At 42.4% G+C, this 22,642-nt stretch overlaps 8 protein-coding genes across 8 annotated transcripts; 5 read left to right on the top strand and 3 right to left on the bottom strand.

Moving 5' to 3' along the window:
• Positions 1–920: 920 nt before the first annotated feature.
• On the top strand, positions 921–1,052 carry SS1G_05929 (predicted protein; the record flags this gene model as incomplete). The annotated part of the gene is made up of 1 exon (XM_001592957.1): positions 921–1,052. One exon carries the CDS (start codon positions 921–923, stop codon positions 1,050–1,052), a length of 132 nt encoding a protein of 43 aa, XP_001593007.1.
• A 915-nt stretch (positions 1,053–1,967) lies between these two features.
• On the bottom strand, positions 1,968–2,782 carry SS1G_05930 (predicted protein; the record flags this gene model as incomplete). Its single annotated transcript, XM_001592958.1, has 3 exons — positions 1,968–2,099; positions 2,508–2,573; positions 2,726–2,782. The coding sequence occupies 3 exons, from the start codon at positions 2,780–2,782 to the stop codon at positions 1,968–1,970; spliced, it is 255 nt and encodes an 84-aa protein (XP_001593008.1).
• Positions 2,783–3,676: 894 nt separating this feature from the next.
• Positions 3,677–5,763, top strand: SS1G_05931 (hypothetical protein; the record flags this gene model as incomplete). The annotated part of the gene is made up of 6 exons (XM_001592959.1): positions 3,677–4,086; positions 4,133–4,169; positions 4,314–4,748; positions 4,803–4,864; positions 4,913–5,000; positions 5,050–5,763. 6 exons carry the CDS (start codon positions 3,677–3,679, stop codon positions 5,761–5,763), a joined length of 1,746 nt encoding a protein of 581 aa, XP_001593009.1.
• Positions 5,764–6,449: 686 nt separating this feature from the next.
• SS1G_05932 (hypothetical protein) lies at positions 6,450–7,685 on the bottom strand (the record flags this gene model as incomplete). The annotated part of the gene is made up of 3 exons (XM_001592960.1): positions 6,450–7,018; positions 7,072–7,495; positions 7,641–7,685. 3 exons carry the CDS (start codon positions 7,683–7,685, stop codon positions 6,450–6,452), a joined length of 1,038 nt encoding a protein of 345 aa, XP_001593010.1.
• A 1,893-nt stretch (positions 7,686–9,578) lies between these two features.
• Positions 9,579–12,217, top strand: SS1G_05933 (predicted protein; the record flags this gene model as incomplete). Its single annotated transcript, XM_001592961.1, has 3 exons — positions 9,579–9,659; positions 9,752–10,815; positions 10,885–12,217. The coding sequence occupies 3 exons, from the start codon at positions 9,579–9,581 to the stop codon at positions 12,215–12,217; spliced, it is 2,478 nt and encodes an 825-aa protein (XP_001593011.1).
• A 1,678-nt stretch (positions 12,218–13,895) lies between these two features.
• SS1G_05934 (hypothetical protein) lies at positions 13,896–17,090 on the bottom strand (the record flags this gene model as incomplete). The annotated part of the gene is made up of 2 exons (XM_001592962.1): positions 13,896–14,434; positions 14,483–17,090. 2 exons carry the CDS (start codon positions 17,088–17,090, stop codon positions 13,896–13,898), a joined length of 3,147 nt encoding a protein of 1,048 aa, XP_001593012.1.
• An 802-nt stretch (positions 17,091–17,892) lies between these two features.
• Positions 17,893–19,879, top strand: SS1G_05935 (hypothetical protein; the record flags this gene model as incomplete). Its single annotated transcript, XM_001592963.1, has 2 exons — positions 17,893–18,037; positions 18,093–19,879. 2 exons carry the CDS (start codon positions 17,893–17,895, stop codon positions 19,877–19,879), a joined length of 1,932 nt encoding a protein of 643 aa, XP_001593013.1.
• Positions 19,880–20,151: 272 nt separating this feature from the next.
• Positions 20,152–22,299, top strand: SS1G_05936 (predicted protein; the record flags this gene model as incomplete). Its single annotated transcript, XM_001592964.1, has 1 exon — positions 20,152–22,299. The coding sequence occupies one exon, from the start codon at positions 20,152–20,154 to the stop codon at positions 22,297–22,299; it is 2,148 nt and encodes a 715-aa protein (XP_001593014.1).
• Positions 22,300–22,642: the final 343 nt, after the last annotated feature.

Raw genomic sequence — 22,642 nt, forward strand, 5'->3', positions numbered from 1 at the left:
TGCTGCCAAGATCCCAGGAGGTCAACACATCCGTATGTCGTAGATATATGGAGCATATACGCATGCAAACTATTTCCATTACCACATATCCCTGATATCATCTAATGAAGCCCTTGAAAGCAATTCAACAATGGGTAAAGATGATATATCTAAAGTCTAGTCACCACCATGACTATTCTAGCAGTTCACAGAAACAAATCACCAAGCCCAATAAGAGAGTTCTACTAGTACTAGCTAGATTCATGAAGATATCGTAAAGGCGAAGAATGCTAAGGATGCTAAGAGCAGCTCCTTTTCTATAGATTAGAGGTATAAAGTGTACTAAAACTCGATATTGTAATCTTACATAAACCCATTCACCCCTATCCTTTATTTAAAGATTCGATATTATAAAGTATAAACATGAATTTATATTCTAATTCCATCCCTTATCCGAGTTATTATGTTCGCATCACTATTTTACACCACCGCATACCCTTCCCAAAACGTGTTTTGAGTAAATTCTATATTCACCGTATAAGTATTATTTCCCTACATAAGGATTCCTTTATGAAGTTGAATTTCCTTTCCTTCTTTACTCAAAAACTAAATATCAAAGATTGAATTTCAACTCGAAGCTATTTGTACTTCTTTGCCTCCGAGCCTTGAGATTTTCCTTCTTTTGGACTATTTGCAGAGTAATGTTATTGATTGTGACAAGTCTTTAAGAGTTTCAGGTTTCTTCTGGATTATAATACTCTTCATACATTGTCTAGTAGTTTATTGGTTCATCAAACTATCTACATCGATCCTTCCTTTTTGAACAGCGGTTAGCATGTCCGACAAAACTCAAAACTCAAAATTACCTCCTGCCTCTTACTTCGTACACTGCAGAAAGATCATCATAACAAAAGAACAAAAACAAAGCAACAACAGCAAGAATGACTGAAATCGAAATCCTCCAAAAAAGAGCAGATAGTCCCAAGCTCAAAACATGGGAAGTAAAAGCACAAAAGAATGTACGATCAAAGAAGCAACCGGCACTTTGGAACTTCAACCACCCGCCAAGATAACTCCCAGCAAGGCAACTATCACTGGTTTTGCAGCGGCCCTTCATACAATGTTACCTTCTAGTCCTACCAAAGCGGTTTCTACTCCGAATGAACAGATGCCAGCAAGCCCGAATAAGAATCAGAAAACTACGGCTTACTATGATTTGACTGAGTCTCCTGAACCGACGGATAATTAGTTGGCGATTAAGGTGTACTGGCTAGTGCTAGATGGATTTGGAATGCTTGGAAGGATTTTGCTGGTGTTGATATCATTTCGGTGGTACTACTTGCATAGTACTATTACAGTATTTGTGGTTATTTATTCTTAATTATCATGATATGAAGAAGGGTCTATTTATGTTAAAGAGGGAGGGGCTAGAGTTCACTAATGGTACGGCTCCTTATGTGAGCCTAGTCACATGACATAGCAACAGATGGAGTCGATGGGATTGAGGTTTATGTCATCCTCAGACCCTCTATTTCGATTATATTTTAGTATTATTTTATGGTAAATACACGGATTTTAATTAATTATTGTATAATTAAAATTTAGGTGTCATTTGGTTAATAAGAACTCGGGGAAGGATAATTGTAACGATACTGTACTGGAGGCAGTGGCTGCCTAAGGTTTCGTCTGGTTGGTAGTTGTGGGTTAAGGCTTTATCACTGGTATTCACTTGGAAGTGAATTCGTTACTAGATCAAGTAGAATTTAGGTAGACTAATTGATAACTAAGTTGAGCACGAAGCTCCTATACTATGAAAATAATGAATGTTTATATACTGCTCCTTTCCAGGAGCCTGGAGGAGCCTACGCTCCTGGGGGCTCCATCACGTGATCCCTACTTGTCCCACGTGATGGTGAATCGTGACAATAATCTCCTAAAGAATCTAAAAACTTTTAATCGCTTTTTTGATGAACTGTTACGTTGTAACATTATAAACTATTATCACGTGTTATAGGATCATATGGATAGTCTTGTGAGGGAGCGAGGGAGCGAGGGAGCGAAGGAGCGAGATTCGAATCTCGCTCCCCAGCTCCATCGCTCCAATGTTGGAATACGAAGGTCTATATAATCAAGATGGATTCCCTTTGTATAGAGATTTGTGCTCAAGATCAAGATCAATCATTTAGTATACTCTACTATTAGTTACGGATTGCATCATTGTCATTACTTAAGTCCCTGCTTGACGCCTAGTTATAAACCACCTCGAGAGCCTAGAGCACTTCCACGTGATCTAGACGGCAAACCTCGTAACAAGAAGGGTCTGAGGATGAGATAAATTGAGGTATTGATTAGTTTGCCGCTATTATTGATATCACTTTGTATCTCTGGAGTACTTGGGAATAGAATTAAATTATGTTTATTCAGATGATTTTGATGTGATTTATATGAAGAATTGATGTATTTTTGAGTGACAAAATTATTGAGAATGAGGCCTTTAATTTCCTTTCTGATCTTGGGATTCCACGTACTCTTACTTCCGAGCATTCACCGTAGTAGCTATAGAATGCCAAAACAACATGAGAATATGCGGAAGTCTAGTTAGCCATAAGCAAATCTTAATACATTACCATATTTTATCCTCATTCCACTTGGAAGAATACTCCTAGAGGCTTCAAGCGAGATGCTACTCTCTGCAATGCGCAACAACCGACTCTAGTCAAAATAGTTTCCATCAAACATAGCATACCATAGATGCGAAATATCTACTTGGACATTGGCTCATGTAATCCTGTTTAATTGGCATTGCGACTTCGCTGATATCAGGGTTCAAATATCTTTACTATACTTACTAGGTATGTTTGTTATTCTGGCACTATGCCTCCAGCTCGGGGTGATCTGAAACGCAGTAGCATGCTTGTAAAGTTAAATGTATTGTCTTGGTCGGGCTTAAAAACCTGCACTGGCAATGCACTGCATTCACCAGTTGGCATTTAGAATCAGTGATCACCGATATCGTAGTATGGTGTTGCACCATCACTAGATTCTAACAGACTAAACATCGACTAGTACGGTACAGTATTCCTCCACATGTACCATTTGTACTATCAAACACATCTATTGTAGTCACTGAGTATATATGGAGAAGGGAGAGATCCGGTTGTTTGACGTCGGGGCAATCACGTGAGTGAATCTCACTGCACGTCCCGAGGTTTACCCTTGGTAGAAGTCACTATGGTCCGAGCTCAAACCATTGATCATTACTGCGGCCGACAACACCGCTCCTTCTTTTCTATTAATCTATTTTATACTTTGATATTGAGAGATTGATTATCAAACAGATCAGCCAAATTATTATTACAAACAAGCAAAACAAGTAAAAAGTATACCAAGTACATGTATTGAATTTCTTCCTAACTTTTGCCATCAACATTTGCTAATTTGTATACCACAAAATCAGAATCCGGTTTCTCTCCATCAATCAAGTGGGGTCAAAATTTATGCGGCCGCAACAAACAGAGTAACTTTCTCAGAGCCGACCGAGCAATTTGACCCGAAGATGGATCATCCTCCGACTGGCCCGAATCATGGACCTCATGGATCCTCTGGTCCTCATGGACCGAATGGTTCCAATCCCCTTACCCTTGGTCCAAATAACATGCCTCTTGGTCCGAATGGCATACCTCTTGATCCAAGTAACATGCCTCTTGGTGCCAATGGCGTACCTCTCGTCCTAGAGAGAAAGGCACCACAGGCATGCGTAACATGTAAAAAACAAAAAAGAAAGTGCGATAAAGTACTTCCGAATTGTGGTCTCTGCTTTAGAATGCAGCGACACTGCGATTACACTGAACAAACTCCTGCTCCTACGGCTGAGGATATCAATGCTTTACGCATGAAGTTAGTTGAACTTGAATCTAAAGTTAATGGAGGTAATATGCATGCACCTTATGCTACACCTTCGGGCCCAATTTCCAGTGGCCCTGAATATATGCAACCACATTTGCCTGCATATGTAGATCCACAAGAAAGTCCCTTCAATAACATACAAAATAAGTTCCCTGTTATGGCTGTTCTTGATAATGAAATTTTCAGGAATGAAGGGCAAGTGTAATGCTTCCGGAAGGTCAATTTTACTTTGCTGACCAAGTTTTAGTCTACCTGTACCTAGACCTGCGGTGAACCCGCCACCAGTAAGTTAGCATACATCTGATCTGCTTGTTTTACCAAGTGTTCAAAATCCCAAATTTCTTCCTTGAAGTTCGTGATTTCATGCGCGGATACGCTGTTGTAGGTGGTCAATCCAATCTTGAAACCTGCTAATAAATACTGTTTAGGAAGTCAATCAAATGTTGGCAACTGGACTCCCCATACCTGCTGTTATCTTAGAATATTTTGGGACTATTCACCACTGTCTTCCTATAATATCTCATAACAGGTTAGAACGAATGCTCACTACTTCCCCGTGGGATAATGGTGCCGACTTATCTTTGCTATTCCTTTGTATGAAGCTCATCACATCCAAGCCAGTAGATGGCCAAGAATGTCGCCAAAACCCCATGTACATTGCGGCAAAACGATTCGTTGCATTGTTGGAAGCTTCTGGAATGGTATCATTGATCTTATTGCAAGCTAGCATTCTTATTACTCTTTTCGAGTATGGACAAGCCATATATCCAGCAGCATGGATGTCTGCTGGTTGGTGTTCTCGTTATGCTATTTTATTAGGCATCAATGGTTTTGACACCTCTCCTCAATTGATCGGTCCTGTTGTAAGCATTGTGTTCCATTTTCGTGTTGCACATCTAACTAGATTTAATTTTTAGGATACCTGGACTGAGCAAGAAGAACGACATCGTACTTGGTGGGGCGTTCTTATACTTGATAGGTAAATTTGCTATATTTAGTCTGATTGTCAGCAGCTAACAAATAACAGAATGGTCTCCATAGGAAGCAAAAGTCATCTCTTGACCACTCAAGAACCAAAAGAAGAAGATCCGTTGCCTGTTGATGATATTGCCTGGGTAAGCTCTGGATGTAAAGCTCTATGATCTCGATCTAATGGGAAGCTAGGATAACGGCGACATGACACAAACGGTTCAGAGATCTGTATCTACTTCGCTCACTGAATCTGTAACACCATTTGCTCGCCTATGCCAAGGATCTGTGCTGTTGGGAAATGTTCTCCGTCACCATTATACCGAAAAAATTCCGTCGGAAACAGCTCGTTTTGATATCGCATATCAACTCTTCGAAAGCTGTTCTGTTCTCGCTCGTGAAGTCAATGAAGAAGCGGTCGCCTCTAGAGATTATCTCATGTTAGCAACACCTCTTGCTATTATTTACAGCGCAATCATAGCTCTCCTTGATCCCTATTCCCGTCCCGCAGATGGGTCATGCAGCGCAGCAACTTCGTCCGAGAAAGGAGTCATGATGAATCAAGCCATCAAAGGCCTCCAAGATTTCTCACAAAGCGTGGTTCAATTTGCAGAGTGCATTAACAGCCAAGCTCAGACACAACAAGATCTTGATAAAGTTAGTCCATTAATAATGGATTCTTTGTGGGCAGCAGGCCAGCATTACATGTGGGCGTGGAAAGAAAGTCGCAATCCACAATCACAAGAGGCGTTGGAAATCATCCGAAATTGTTTGAGAAGATTTCAAACTAGATGGAGAAATGCGGCAGAGTATTTGAGGATCTTTGATGGTCAAGAATTTGGACAATTTACTTCTGCGCTTGGGAGTGCTAAGCAGATTAGTGGTAGTGGTAGTGGTAGCGGTAGTTAATCCGCTTGTGGCTTTTATTTATTTGTAGCTGCGATTTTCATGTATTAATTTGGACGATTTTTTTTATTGGGGCTTCCTAAGGCTATTTATTGAGTATGTACAGATTTAACTATATTGGAGCAGGACTTATGAGTATATAGTTTTTTATTTATGTATCCGGATATCTTGAATCTATTATTACCTACCAAATTTTATTCGTAGTGTTACTAAATAGGCACTGAAAGTTATAGATTTCGATATCGGGATATTAAATCACCTTTTATGATGGTGAGGGAGGATTGCTGAGGTGATCTTGGGTTAGTTGGTGTATTGGATATTGGATATTGAATCATAATCTTACAATTCGTGTTTTGAGGATGGAAATAGGAGATAAGAAGTTTGTAATCTCAGTGGGGACTTTTCCTGGAGACGAAGAAGCTCTTGGATTTTTGATGGAATGTGAAATGTGAAATATTGATAACTATTAACTAATTAGGTAGGATTTCTAGATAGAAGGGTTAAGAGAATAATAGGAAATAAATTGGATTATTAGGAAATTAGATCATTCATGGAAAGAGTGATTAATATCCTCATTGCGAATACTGGTGTACTGTATATACGATGATTATTCATTCTGAACAATGAGTCTATCTATTTCTAGGTATCTCTATTTTACAGGTTTCTAATCTATCAATCACAGCACTCCTCTAAAACTTATAAACTTGATCTTTTGAGTATCCCAACTCCTTCAAGATACCAGCCAATTCACCCTGATCGGAAGGAGAAACCTTTCCACCAGAGATAGCCTTGTACATTCCTGGAGGACCACAAACGAAGAGTTTAATGTTCTCGGACTTGGGTTCGGGGAGAACAGTCTTCAAAAGCTCCTTGTTGATGAATCCTTTTCCACCCTTCCATGATTTGGGTGGGTTATCTAAGACGTAGAAAGCGCGGAATCTTTGTGGGTATGTGTTCTCGAGATCTTCGAATTCGCGCTTCAATAAGATATCTTCTTCGGTGACGTTTGCGAATACCAATGTAACCTTTGTCTTGTCTGCTGGGTTGTTGAAGATAGCTCGTGCGAGTTGGTACATTGGAGTAATACCGGTTCCTCCAGCAATGAGAGCAATATGGTCATGCTTGTTTGCTGACCATGCGTATTTGGGGATAGGCCCCTTGAAGTCTAATCTTTGACCTGGAACCATTTCGTGCATGTGTTCGGACATAACACCATTTGGGTATTTCTTTACAAGAAGGTCAATAAAACCCTTTTCACCTAATGAAGAATTAGTAAAGGATTTAATAGAAGAGGAATGAAAAAATTCTTACCCTCGTCACTTGTGGGGGTATAAGGACGAATTGCAGGCTTTTGCATCTCCGGACCCTTATACTTTGTAATAAGAGCAGAAGTAACATGTAATCCGCTGACTTGGTCGCTCTCAGGAAGCTCGAATCTGAATTTTTTGGTGTTGTGATTGACAAGCTCCACGCTGTCCAATTTAAGACTGATGAAGCCTTGATCACCACCAGTGAAAGCAGCTTTCCCAACAGCTCCTTCAACCTTAGCTTGTCCCTGTCCAAGAGCCTCCTTTGCCTTGGCTTCTGCGTCTTTTGCTGCATCCTTGACCTTTGCGGCATTATCTCCCTGACTCATGAAATAGTAACCTGCACCAGCTACTGCTGCTGCGACGCCGGTGTACAAGGCAGTATTCGAGCCGCTGCTTGAGGATTCGGTGGCATATCGTCGGTATTGCTATATGTCGATATATTAGCCCATGTAAAGTATTGAATTGGACCATTATGAGCCATGGTGCCGTGGTCTTCCAGCAAGCTATCTATTTGAAGCTTGGTGTTCCACGGCAGCAAAAAAAATAAACAAGTAGCGGGGTTCGGCTTACACTTCTGAAAGGCTGAGCCGCTCTGAGGGTCTGTCTTGCAAACATGATGAAATTTGATATATTTTGATGTCAATTGGGTATCGAAAATGTACAGAGAAATACAGAAAGACAGTATGCCGGGTTCAAGAGTGTATGCTGAGGAATCAAGACTTGGCTTGAGAAGCTTGAAGCTTTCACTATTTACCCACTAAGTGACGTAAATAAACCGGACGTCGCTTCATCGCTAATAATAAGAGCCCGTGCAGGCTTGCAGCTACAGTGGATTGATTTACGATTCTCGGACTTAGGAGAATTGGACTTAGGAGAATTCATACCTTGTAGGTCTACTCCGTATGAATATCTTGAATTAGAGGTGATCTGATGCATTTCATGTTAAAATAGGAACTGGAGTGCTATGTATAGAATTGTTTACAGGAATATTTATAGTAACCTTACTAAAATGCTACTAGTGTTGTAGCATCATACAAGACCTAGCTGTAGGTATTTAAAGCTCGGGTAAAACTGCTAAAGAAGAACTCCTGGAAAGATGACTAATATGAGCTTAGTAACCGCTGATATAATTGGTGCTCGGCAGAACATCGTAGACTTTAGACTTCACTTCAACCTCACCTCATCATCCTTAGTTATCTAGTAGGTATCATATACTGCACAATGATATGATAGCTATCTACCTAATAAAGTATGGAAGAAACGGGAATTTCAATGGATAAAATCATGTGATGCTAAATTCTACTCCAAATAAGTACCTAATCTGATTTTTATCCCCCTTGCACTGCTTTGTTTTTTGGCCTTTTGCTCAAGTTTGACATCAGCCTTCATATTTGATGGCGCACCAATAATATGACTTCCTGAATGTATCTTTGCATCCCGACATCACTTGGTAATTCAGAAGAAGCATCGTATGTGAGGTCATAGAACTCTTCTTAATACCTAGTCAAGACCACGTCTTCGATGTAAAATACAATACTCTTCCTCGTTCCTCACAATTCTACCATACTTCTTGTTATGCCAATTCTCTTTATACAATCATAGACGGCATTCTCTGATTCTGCATATAAAAGAAGTACCTCAGATACAAAGTGTGCATCAGTGACAACAAGTAAGCATTCATTACCGTCTGGTGTCCAATTTGCAGACTTCCTCGTGACAAGTGTCGATTGATAACTCGTTTCCAAGATCCATAGCATAGCCCCAAATGATTTCCTCTGAGATTACTTTAGGGCAGCAAAGGTATTGGAAGGATGGTATTGGGTCGCTTCGAATTGCTAGAGATGAGTTATTGATATTACTATTTAATATTTACTTTTGAGGATTTTGATTATTCCGTTCCTTTCAACCCCAAAGAACAGACAAACAAAACAATCATATCCAGCATAAATTTATCACTACTTTGCTGCATTACGTGGCAAGAAACTGATCATTTTGCTTTCTTCATATTCATCTTCATCACTTTATTTTTGATTCTGCTGTGCTGAATTAATTATCTTGTCTTTGAGAAATTGTTTTCAAAAGATCATCATTCTTTCATCTTCACTTACTCTAAAGAGAACTTCAGTTTCAAATAAATTCCATCAAAGGTGATTAGTATGCGATACTTTGATACAGACGCAAACAAAAATGCCTCGCGTGCTAACTACTCCTACGCGTGGTGACCAAGAGAACCATCAAGGTGTGTTGACTGATGCAAGCTCTCGTTTCAATAGGCAACCGACCAATAGCTTCAGCAAGAAGCCGCACTATCAATACCTTTCACGACATTCCCTCACCACGTCTGACTGCAAAGACTTCAATCTTGATTACTATTTCTCAAGCACTAGCAAGTCATCCCATCCACCTCATCGGAGATTGAGAGGCGGCACTAGCACCCGAACATTGCGTGGTATTGCTCCTCACCAACAAGCTGGAGCCAATCGCAATCTATACGAGACAATCCCATACATGCCTTCAAAGCTTTCCAAGGTAATGATTGCTGAATACGAGCTACCCATTACGGACATTGATACATCTCCCCCTACGATGGTATGTCCGTATTCTATTGCACAGGCCCATCATCAGATCATTTTAAACTACCTCAAAGATAGCCGCGTTTCAATCTATCTAACTGCCACCAGTCTACCAGACTCTTGCTCAATAAAAAATTGCCGTCTAAGCCGATTTGCCGCCTCGAAAACTCGCCTGAACGCCGAGGTTTACTTGACGCTACCGATCTTAATTCCTCTTCTTTGCAATTCCCTATTCTTCTGCCAAAAACCCCAGTCAAATATTCTACTGTCTCAGAACAAGTTTCCACAAAATCACTGGCGCAAGACCTTGATTCTGTTGTCACTAGACCAATTTCACACATTTGTGACGCTGGTTCTGATTTTGAAACCAGAATCGCTCAAATCGGAACTGCTTACGAAGGCACGACGATATCGAAGGTCTCAACCCCCCTCAACGACGAAAAGATGACCTTACCAACAGTCCGACAGAACAATTCAAGCCTGAAGCGAATACAACATAGCCAATCCAAGCTTACGGGTGCTGCTGACTCTACCCAAACAAAGAGTTTTCATCTCGGTGTTCCAAACAGCAATGATCGTCTTACGCCCGAAAGCTATCTTGCCTCCCTCCAAAGTAATGGTAGTCCAGTACCGAAAAAACGACGCCATGCCCGATCTAGCTTAGGTAATGGCGAAGGTAGCAAGTCCGTCGACAACATTTTGTCTCGCCATTCAGAACAGGAAAATCGTTTATCTTTTGAAGGTGATAATGAGAAGGCTTTATTTGGACCTCTTATTCAAATTAATGACGACAACGTCAAATTGCGTGATAATCAAACCGAAGGTGCCACCGATGGTCCAAAACAAGCTGATAGTCATGGAGATTCCGAAGATTCCGCCGAAGGTGTCGCCGAGGATGCTACTCAAGAGGTCACCCAAGATGCCACCGATGGTCAAACACGACTTGCTGAACAAGAAGTTCCTACCAAGGATGTCGTTCAAGGCGTTGCCGACATTGCAGACAGTTCATCTCAAGTTGCTACAAACAATGCTATCCTTGCCGTTGCCCACAGTGGCTCAATGGGTCGTTCGGAGAGTCAAACTACCATAGGTAGACGGAATAAGATGGTTCCGCCTCCATCCAAGCGGTTTGCTAGAGATGCCGATAGAACCATCTTGGGTAGATCACCACCGTAGGTTTATTTGTGCACTATCTATTCTCAACACAAACTAAACCTTATATGCAGATATTCTAAAGTTAGTGCCCGTACATACATGGAGCAGCCTATTGAAGAAGTCGAAGATTCGAACACTAGTCGTCGAAATATGACCAGCGGTGTCTCCTCAACAAAGCCGAAAGGATTCAAGCGTGTACTTGCCGCTCGTGCTAGTACTTCAACCATACAAAGCGGAAATATAGCTGTTCCTAACGATAACAACGGTGCGAAGTCAAATTTTGCACGAAGACTGTCATCATTACCAGACTCTCCAGAGAATCAAACCCTCAAACCCGTTACCGTCGAGAAGAGACTCTCATTTACTGAGCGTCTCACTAAACCAACCGCATCTTCTGCAGCTCGTGCTAATGCCCGCAAGTCAGTCCCCGCTCAAAAGTCAAACACGATGGCTTCTGTTAAGAACGCAGGAAGAGGTCTTAAGAGCCGACTCTCTGGCATGATCCGCACCCGCCGTGCTTCGGAGGTAGTTGGCCTCGTCGAACCTGACGTTCACTCCTCTTCTAATGCTACGGAACAGACTACAATATATCAGGATATTCCCACTGTTGTCTTAGAGAAGACCCCCGAGATTGCTCCATTCGCAAATGATCGCGATGTTGGCGAGGAGTTTGCTTCATTTTACAGTAAAATGGAGTCCCGCTCTGATCAATTTGGTCCAGCAGAACTACCTACAAGTCTTGTTGAGCCCATCAACTCTCGAATTATCAGAACAGCCGAGGACACTTTTGAAACAGCCAATGAGAATAACAAAACATACCAGCAGATAATCGATCATTCTACGTTGGTCGCACAAAGTCCTGAAATATCCGTACAACGCTCTGCGATGTCTGAAGCAGAAGTCGATGCCATTTTTGAAACTCGAAATGTAACACCTTCAGATTCTGTTTTTGGAGACCGCATCCGAAAATTGTCATTGGCCAACCTCCCTACACGTACGCCTCCATTAGTTCCAGAAGACCACAGTCAATCTCAAGTAGATGGTGAATATGACGTTCAAATTGCTGCTGAAGATGGTTCTTCAGATCCTCCACCAAACGAGCAAGGCAATGGCGGCCACGCAGTCGAGCAACCTCAACAACAAACCTTCAACGACTCACTTGATGAAATCAAAGATACACTAGTCAAGCTCCGAGCTGCTCTTCAAGAAGAACAAGATCCATACCAACAACTTGTTCTCATAGGCTTTAGTGTACATCTGACATCCCTGGTCCAGTCCATTAATAACAACCGCAAACTTCTTGTATTCCTAAAGAGAGCTAATGATGCAATGTGGGTAAATGCTTCAGTTGAGTCTTTAGAGGCTCGGAAAACTCTCCATTATTTGGCTAGAAGAGTAACCGCTAATGGCAATACCTAAAAATTGGTACAGACGTCGTTATTGCACTCATGTACCTTTAATTTGTTAGCTTCATGTTTTTCCGCGAGTTCATGATAAGATCTTGCGGAAATCTCACTCGTTCAGCTCAGTTCATGGCATAAATCGTCACACATATTCTCCAGCAACTATTTCAACGATTTCCATCCTACAATACCTAACTACCTTCTGTGTACATTTGAAAACAGCTACTTACTCTAATTTTCCCAACTCGAATACTTCAATTCAATTTAAGAGATCAACAGATTTCATCATCGTCTCAGTATGATTTTCTGTTAAAGTAATCAATCTTACCTAGGATTAATTACTTCACTCATTCCAATCCAATCCAATCCGATCAATTTTCCTCAAAAGTTCTTTTCCTTACAACAAGCTCTGCGCATAATTCTCTAATTCTCTTTTGTTTTGTTTTCTTTTCTTTACGTCTGTATGCAAAAGCTAGTGAATCTCCACAGCTTCTTGTTGTTTTGTTGGTATCACAATCACGGTGGTGATGGTGATGGTGATGGGGTATTCTTTGCTTTTGAGATTTCATTTGGATTTATTTTAGATTTTCTTTTTTATTTTCTTTTTTTTATTTTATTTTTTCTTTTTTTTGAGGGAGGGAGAATGAAAGGAGTGAAGGATCTGGTGGTGTTTATGGACGGGATGGGTTGGGACGGGTTGGGATGGGATAGGATGGAAGAGGGGATTGGGTTTGGTCTTTTGCTGCTGATGCTGCTGAATCTTCATCCGGATTTTCTTTTTTGATTTTTTTTAGCAGGAAAGATTTCCTAGAGATGCATACTGAGGTAAGTAGCTAGGTGACTGATGTTTTATGGTCATGTCAGCCTGGATAATGATGGATTGCTCGAATGGATAGGATGGTTGTTTTGATGATTATGAACGAAGGAAATGATTACGACAGAAGCACTAGTCACGAATGAAAGATTTCTTTAATGTCAATAGGTTAATTAAATACGTAGATACATAGATAGGCAAATAAGTAAATAAGTAAATAATCACCAGCAAAAGAAACATCAACCAATGAGGAAAAGAAAAGAAAAGAAAAGCTTTCCGCATCTATTCATGATGATGTGAGTGTGATGTAATCATGAAGTTATGAAATTTAGACTAAACCTCATAATGGAAAGTATATATAACTACCTACTCACTCAGATTACCCTCTGTAGGTATCAATATAGAGTATTTGATATTACTCATATATATATACATACACCAACTTTTGCACATTAGATCAGTATGATGAATATAGGATTACCTTCTTTAGTGATATATTATTATTATTATCTTACACATTACAATTGTATTCTTATTATTTCAACTTGTGATATATCTCAAGGTGAAGTATTAACAACAGGGAGGACGAAATTAAGCGGAAGTTATTCAGGTCGTATCAGATAATGGCCATACAAGCGTCACATGCAGCTTATTGAGTTGGAAAAAGGTATTTTAATGATTGCGAGCCAAAAGTGACGATACGACTATCGTCCATTCAATTCTGTACAATAATACATCATGTATCTAATGCATCCAACATCCAACCCAATGCTCACCATTCCTCATGTATTCTTTTGTCTCGAGTTATGTCCTTCACCTCCACTCACAACTACATTACAAATCACCTTCCGCATCTTCAACATACATCATTTTCAATAACTTATTCTCCCTTCAACTTGTCTTGGGTAACGCTGAAAGCTGTCTCCAACAACTTCGCTTCCTCCTTTGTATGGCTGGCCTTGAGACCAGTGGCGACACTAGCACTTGGATCTCTACCTGCATACATGACGTGCTTCCTGTCATGGTATTGAGTGTTGTTCAACAAGGTCTCGATTCTAGGTTGGGTGAAACTCCAAGCACCGGCATTGAGAGGTTCTTCTTGACACCAGACAATGGTCTTGGCGTTGGGATACATGTCGAGGTTCTCCTTGAGTTGTTGCCATGGGAAGGGGTTGAGTTGTTCGATACGAGTAAAGGCTGTGTCCTTGATATTGTTGTCGGCGCGGTATTTGCTGAGAGCGGCGTATACTTGTCCCGTGCAGAGGATTACACGCTCAATGTTCTCAGGCTCGTTGATAGATTTGCCATGTTCGGCATCAGGAATAATCCAGCGGAATTGTGAGTCACCAGTGAATTCATCAATTGATGAACGGGCGATAGGGTGACGGAGGAGAGATTTGGAGAAGAAAATGATGAGAGCTGGTGATTGTTAGAAACATACTTGTGCAGTGGAAAAAAGAAACTCACGTTTACGGAATTGTCTATTCATCTGCCTTCTTAAGATGTGGAACAAGTTAGATGGTGATGTCATGTAAGCAATTTGCATGTTACAATCTTGATGTTGGCGGTCGAGCTTTTCTGGGGATGGGAAGACACGAGGATCTTCGTTACAGAGTTGAAGATATCTCTCCATACGACCGGATGAATGCTCAGGTCCTTGTCCGTCATAACCGTGAGGCAACGACATGACGAGACCGGATCTTTGCATCCACTTGACCTCACCGGAAGCAACGAACTGATCAATGATGCACTGAGCGTTGTTGGCGAAATCACCAAATTGAGCCTCCCACATGACAAGAGCATCTGGCGAAGACAAAGAGTAACCATATTCGAAACCAAGACAACCAAATTCACTCAATGAAGAGTTAGAAATGACGAACTTTCCTTGATCTTTGCTAATATGTTGTAAAGGTGTGTAGGTTTTCTCGGTCTCTTGATCATGGAAGACAGCGTGTCTTTGTGAGAAAGTACCACGCTCAACATCTTGACCGGAAACACGAACGTGGTGACCTTCGCCAACAAGGGTACCGAATGCGAGAGCTTCAGCCGTTGACCAGTCAATGTTCTGTCCTTCACTAACGGTCTTGATACGGTTAGTCAAGATACGCTTAAGGTTACGATGAACGTTAAAGCCCTCTGGGTATGAACCAATTGTTTCAGCAATGTGTTCCAAAGTGTGCCCTGGTACACCTGTGGGGTTGTGTGGAAGAACTTCCGTAGCAAGTTCCTTAGGTGATTTGAAGCCGTTCCAAGCAGAGGTTGTCCACTCCTTTGATGTCGGTTGGTAATCCTTGCTCTTGGCGAAGCTATCCTCCAACATTCCCCAGACCCACTTTCTGTGCTCATCAATATCATCCTTGGTAAAGCTACCATCTTTGAGAAGTTGGTCAATGTAAATGTCAATTTGAGACTTGTGCTTCTGGATGCGCTTGTACATCAAAGGCTGCGTAAAAGATGGCTGATCAGTCTCGTTGTGACCATGCTTTCTGTAACAGACGAGATCAATGACAACATCACGTTGGAACTCGGCACGCCAATCAGCGGCCAATTGACAAACGTAGTTGACAGCTTCAACATCATCAGCGTTGACGTGGAAGACTGGAGCATCAATTGACTTGGCAATATCGGTGCAGTAAGCAGTTGATCGAGCAAAACGTGGATCGGTGGTGAAACCAATTTGGTTGTTGACGACTAAGTGAATGGTACCACCTGTGGAGTACGCAGGCAAAGAATGGAAACCCAAACACTCGTAGACAACACCTTGAGCAGCAAAAGCTGCATCACCGTGGAGGAGAACGCCCATAGCGGTTTTGTGGTCTTTCTCGTCGTTGTTATAGTGTTGGATAGCTCGAGTTTTACCAAGGACGACGGGGTCTTCAGCCTCGAGATGGGAAGGATTGGCAACCAAGGAAAGTTGAACACGTTTGCCAGAAGGAGTTGGACGCTCGAAGTTCATTCCAAGATGGTACTTGACATCGCCGGAACCTTCATCTTCGGCAGCTGCCGAACCACCAAATTCACTGAAGATCGACTCGTTGGGTTTTCGGACAACGTTACTGAGAACGTTCAAACGACCACGATGAGGCATTCCAATAACAATGTCTTTAACTCCAAAGTCGACACTTCTGTCAATCAGAGCCTTCATACCAGGAACCAATGTCTCACAACCTTCCAAGCCGAAACGCTTGTCGTTCGGGTATTTGGTAGCCAAGAAATTTTCGAAACTTGAACTCCAGATTAAACGATCCAAGATTCGGCGCTTCTCATCAATCGAGTATTTGAACGGCTTGTCGACCTCAATTCGAGCTCGTAGCCAATCACATTGTTCTCTGTCAGGGATGTGAATGTATTCGACACCGTAGGAACCGCAATAGATACGTTCGCATGCCGCAATAATCTCGCGCAATGTCATCTTCTCACGGCCTGCTTTCTTGAAATGTGGTAGAATACCAGGTCCCAGGGAATACTCGGTATCCAGATCCTTCTCAGTAAATTGATAATGTTCGAGTTGAAGCTCCTTGGGTTTGCTGTAGCCAAATTCCTCAGCCTCCCGTCTAATCCCGAGAGGATCGATATCTGCTTTGTGATGTCCACGAGCTTGATATGCACGGCACAACAACTGGACCTTCAAATGATTTGTAACTTCTGACCCCTCTGCACCGCCCAAGCCTGGCAAGAAACTTGGTACTCCTCCGGTAGGTGTAGGAACCAAAGTTGGAGGAGGGGTGAAAGCTTGCGACATTGGCATATCGCCACTCTCCATATTTCTGAAGTAGACCTGCCATGATATATGCACGCTCGATGGATCCTCCTTCCACTGCATATACATCTCATCAATGTAATTTGCGGTATTTCCGGAGAGAAAGTTATCATTTGGATCTGGGGCACTTGCAGTAGTCGATTCATGTCTCTTTTGGGAGGTGATAGCTAGAGAACGTCTTTTCGATGCGAGGGCGGATTTCGATGTGACATTTGAGACGAAGAGGGGAGATCGTGAGGTTGTGCAAAGGGTTCTAGCTGAGCAGCCACCTCTTAGGAGCTGGCTGCTCGATTGCCTCAGTGAAGTTCGAAGCATTGCGCCTGCCAATGCGAATAGGAAAAGACCGAACTTGAAGGAGTTTATTAGGATAGAGGAGGTAGGTTGAATTCAACCAAGGTTGAAAATGAGAGGCGGAGTAAGTCTTATTTTTTGGGGGGGGTGGGAAAATACAAGAAATGCGTAACAGCTCGGATAGAAATGGCAGACGAGTCAAATGATCGCACCGATCAGAATTTGGGTGGAATGAAAGCCAGGATTTTTGTTATATCCTCATAAGTGAGGCAATTATCGGGAATAGATTGCCGAGGTGTGCCATTCCCGGGCGGATCAGGGATAAAGCGGATTTTATTAATTCCGGTTCTCTCCATTTGAGAGAGAAACATAAAGACGCTAAACTATCAAGGTCTAGCTCATTCCATTTCCATAATTGATGTGTCAGCATTTTTCAAAGATTCATATCTGGACTACTAGGTAATTATAGTAATAAAGATGATCAAAGGCTGAATCCAATTAAGGAAACAATTACAACAATCTATCATCACATATATTTACACAACCTGATCATTGCATCTCATCAAACTGTTTGCACTCTATACCATTGCATAGAATTATAAATACAAAAGTCATTAGACGTATAAGAACGACTTGACACGGGAGGAAAGGCTGCAGGTTAACGCATTCGACTCAAATATATCCAGGCTTCCTTTCATTTTCATCTTGTGTCTTTAATCCGCCATCTACTGGGTTTTTTGTACAGACAAGCATCCCTTCTCTGTCATAAAAGTGCATACTATTACTCATATGCGGTTACGTGCATACTCGGGTCTTGCATGAAAACATGGCGCCACCTGCTCAAGGCCTTGCCGTATATAAGAAAAAAGATGGAACCTTAAGTATATCCCAAGACGGAAAGTCCATTCACTGGGTACCTCTGAGGCCCGATGGAGGAGCTGTCGTGAATATTGCTGTAGCGGAAATTACCAGTGGGTTCACTAGAATTTCGAGATTTCTTTGACATTGTATATTGACATATTTCAGATCTGCAGCAAACGCCAGAGACCGCTGCAAAGGTAATGCTGAAAATATTTGAGAAGTCAGCAAATGCCCCGGAATCAGTGACTCATCTTTTCCATTTTAACTCCCCTGCAAATCCACGTGGGGAAGCGAATGCCGTCAAAGATGCCCTGACAATTTTGATCAGCGCATTGAAAGCCGCTGATGCAAATGTGCCCAAAGCCAATGGTTCGGGGCCCGCTTTGGAGTCTGCTTCGGCAGCTATGGCAATGGCCAGCGCTGTAACGTCGAAGTCTAATTCTGGAAATGCTAGATTTTATGATGATGCTCATTTGAAAACGGACATTGAGCTGCAACAATCTCTCATGAAGAAGGATCCAGCATTGCAGCGAACTTATATGGAATCAAGGCGGACCAAACCAGACACGATATCAGACTCCCAATTTAATTCTCAGTTCTGGTCTGCGCGAACGAATCTGTTGCGAGCTCATGCTGTTGAATCGAGCCAAAAGAGGGGTGCTTACAATGTCCTTTCTACCGTGAAACCACGCCAAGTCGATGGAGAGTTGAAGATGAATATCAGTGCGGAGCAAGTACAACTAATCTTCAGCCAACATCCACTGGTTAAGAAGATCTACGATGAAAACGTTCCTAAACTCAATGAGATGGACTTTTGGTCAAGATTTTTCCTTAGTCGCCTATTCAAAAAACTCAAGGGAGAGCGCATCAGTGAACATAACAGTCTTGACCCAACTTTTGATAGGTACTTAAATACCAATATCGATGATGGACTCGACCAAAGGTTGCTCTCAACTCATATTCCTCATATTATCGATCTTGGGGGCAATGAACAGAATCAAGGGGGTATAAAAGCAGGCAATCGAAAAGACTTCACCATGCGTCCGGAAGCGACAGGCAAAGTACCAATCGTTCGAACCTTGAATAGCTTGAGCGAGAAAATCATGGCCCATGTTGCTCCATCTGACATAGACCCTGCAGACCCTATTGGCATGGATGAAGAAACTTTCAATTCTTTAGCATTGAGGGATCTCCAAGGCGACGCAGAAGAGAATCGGATTATGCTCAATATCAAAGAACAGAGCCAATTCCTATCTAGTGAAAAGTCTGCTATATCCGAAGAAGCCGCGCTTTATGCAAAGCAAATACCCTCTGATGTCTTGCTCGGGCTACAATCTGATCTCGATCCCACATTGATGAATACTGACTCCGCTGGTGGCTTAGACCTGCGAACAGCTATTGGGGTAAATGAAGAAAGCGATAGCGAGGAGGAGGAAGAACAAAAGACTCCCCACGTCGGAAGTAAAAGTAGCCTTATCGATGCCCAAATACAAATCTTTGAAGGAATTGTAGCACGGCGGACAGAGATGGATGGATCTAATACCACATCTGCGCTAGCAGGTCTATCGCAGAAGCTTTTTGATAGATTGGCGCTGACGCATGCTACCACCGTTGAGTTCCTTCATCATTTCTGGCTTATCTTTCTCTCGGGAGATCCTGATCGAGCAGGTGAGCTTGCAAAAATGGTCGAAACACTTGACAGAGCCATGGATCGGATCAATGCCGTCGCAGCTGATGCTGAGCGTGAAAGAGTTGAAATTATCGAGAGGCAGAAGGCGCATTTGAGAGATGTTTGGGAGAAGACCGGAAAGAAAATCAAGTGGAATCCTGAATCAGTTGGTGGAGGCTCAAAAGTAGTCGGAGAAATGATGCAACCTACCATCAAAACTTTAGAGAAGGCATCAAGGGAGTATCGAAAGGCCCTGGCGGCCGAAGGTGCTGACGTATCTTAAAAGAGTTCTTTTGTAGAGGCACATCATAGCGACGGAGTTCAACGGGGAACGAATGGCATAGGCATGTGGAGGTTGGAAGTTCCTTCCACAACTAGATATAGCATTTTGTAAAGTTTAATTTTTATACATAAGCACCAAGTCGGCTCTTACTTCATTTCTTCCTTGTCATAACTTTACTATCCACGTATATGAGGCTTTTCTGGTCACCGTCTTATTCTTTCGCTACTTGCATTGCTTCTATCTTCATGCTTTTGGATATACTTCCTTATATCATGGATATTATAACAGTTGTAAACACGGATTCTTCGCCGGCCAAAAGCGCTAGAAACCCTCTGCTACCAAGGGCAATTTCACCCCAACAGGCGCAATCAAAGAACATTCGCCGCAAGGGATCGTTCATCAGGCCAATCGACTCTTCAGAAGAATCTCCACTGAGTTCTAACAATTCAATCTTCGAAGCATTTTTGTTTTCAAATAGCAATAGTGAGGACAGTGTATATAAATCCGATACATTATCATCCTCCAAACAACCAATTTGCCAGAATTCTCCACCTAACAACGAAAATTTGAGACAGACATCAATTTCCATTCGACCCGAAATTATACCAACCACTGAGTTTCTCTATGGCCACGGCACAGTCCTAGACACAATAACGGAACAAAAAAGTTATGGCACCATGCGCAGTATCACTCGCACCAAATCCGCAGACGATATATCCACAATTCGCAGTATAGGTCGTGCCAAATCCGCAGATGATCTTTCAAATACTCCACTTCTTGGTCATCGTGACAGCTTCATACTAGCCAAGAATCGCCCTCGACGTCAGCAGTCATTTAGTCTCGACGATATCTGGTCCATAAAGGATTCTTATCATGACGCATGTGCCATGATCGATCAAGTTGCTCGACGCAGATTATCCATTCACGAAGTCTATGCCAAACCCAAAGAGCCTCTTATTGCACCCCCAGTACGTCCCGACACGCCACCAGGATGTCCTTCTTGGACTGAAGCACAAAGGCCTGGTCCGCGCCAGCACCTAATACCCCATCATACTCGTCTACAACGTCTCCTTAGAATGCCATCCTCGGGCCTAACTCTCTCACCAACACCTTCGAGGTCTTTTTTCACAGGAAGAGTAGTATCTGCACCTGGTCTCACACGCCTTCCTCCTCGCTTCAGAGTACCAAAAAGTGTTTACTCTGCGATCGAAACTCACCCCTTCAGCACTGCTCCCGTCCATAAAATTGACTCTGAGCCACCAATTGAAGCACCTCGACTCATTCCAGCCCCAGCTTCATCCGAGTATCCGCGAACCTCTTCGATCCCATCAGCCGCTCCAATAATAGCTCCAGTAAGTAAGAGCAAAGGAAAAGCCAGATCCAAACTCGTCCGCTTCACCGCCTCCGCCACAGCCCGCGATTCTGAAATGATTAATCTCCAACATGCCATGGAAGCAACTAGTTCGACGGCTCTCCACCCTTTGGTCGGTGATCCATGGAGTAATCATCCTGTACCATTTCCGAAGTTAAGTTGTCCGCATCGGAAAGGAAAGCAACAAGCTATCAATGATTTAAACCGCAGATTCAACTCGCCAATTAATGCATACGACGACCCATCAAGCAGTCTATATCTACCCCTCGCATCCGTCACGTCTCTTCCACGTGCTACTCTCACACCCAATATCCGTGTTGTAAGATCTATGGACGATCCAGACATCTCTCTTCATTCTTCTTCGCATTCTCACTCTCATAACTCAGCTTCACTCGATATCAATAGCAATAATGGAAATAGCGATCGAGATAGAGTACGAAGAATATCCATCTCCCCCTCCCTCATCAGAGACATAAATGCAGAAGACACAAGCAGGGATGAAATCGACCTCGGAATCATCGATCTCGAACGTGAAAATCGTTCAAGTATTCGTACTAAAGATACAGGCACACCATTGACATCTCGTCCTGCATCCGCTGCTACCAGTACAAATACTTCAAATGGATATTTCATGTCGGGCGCGTTGCATATTGCTGAATCGCAGGATAGTGATGTGGGACAGCAGGCGGTTCATGTGCCGATTATGACGGGGGCGAGAATGATGGATGTGTTGAGTCCTTCTTTTAGAATGGATGGGAATGGAAATGGGAATGGGGTTGCGTATCATGATGGAGATTATACCCGTGGTGGTAGTAGGGTGAGAATAGAAGAGAAGAAAGAATTTGATGAGGGTGTTTGCTGGAAATGTAAACTCATAAGTGCGAAGAGGAAGGTGGAAGATTGGTTGGATAGGGGTGGTGAGTGGATTTGTTTTGTTTGTTGTGGGGGGACTGAGGAGTGGTGGGAGGGGCAGAGAGGAGATGTTAGTGGGAGGGAAGTGGAGAGGAGGAGAAATGTTATGGCTGGAGTGCCTGGGGTTGGTATTTAAGCTGTGCGAAGAAGAGGGCGATTGAGATGAGGTGAGTGAGTGGGATTTTGATAGACTGGTGGATTGGTATAAGACGATGAAGTCATTGGTGAATATGAGGATGGGATGATAGAGGAAAAGGACGCTTGTGATGGAAATGGAGGTTTGGTGGGAACATCGGTTTTTGTATCACTTGAGTATACTTATCAACTTCGACTCATTGATATCGATATCAATAATAGTTTTAGTATTCATTCATCCATTCATTTCAAATGTATTACACTCTTTTAAATAGTCTAGTCCTCTTGGTAGAATCAATAAATTTCACTGTTCTCTGCTCAATCAAGTCAATTCTTGGTGAATT

Source organism: Sclerotinia sclerotiorum, genomic scaffold (genome assembly GCF_000146945.2).
Source record: "Sclerotinia sclerotiorum 1980 UF-70 scaffold_7 genomic scaffold, whole genome shotgun sequence".
Lineage (NCBI taxonomy): Eukaryota > Fungi > Ascomycota > Leotiomycetes > Helotiales > Sclerotiniaceae > Sclerotinia > Sclerotinia sclerotiorum.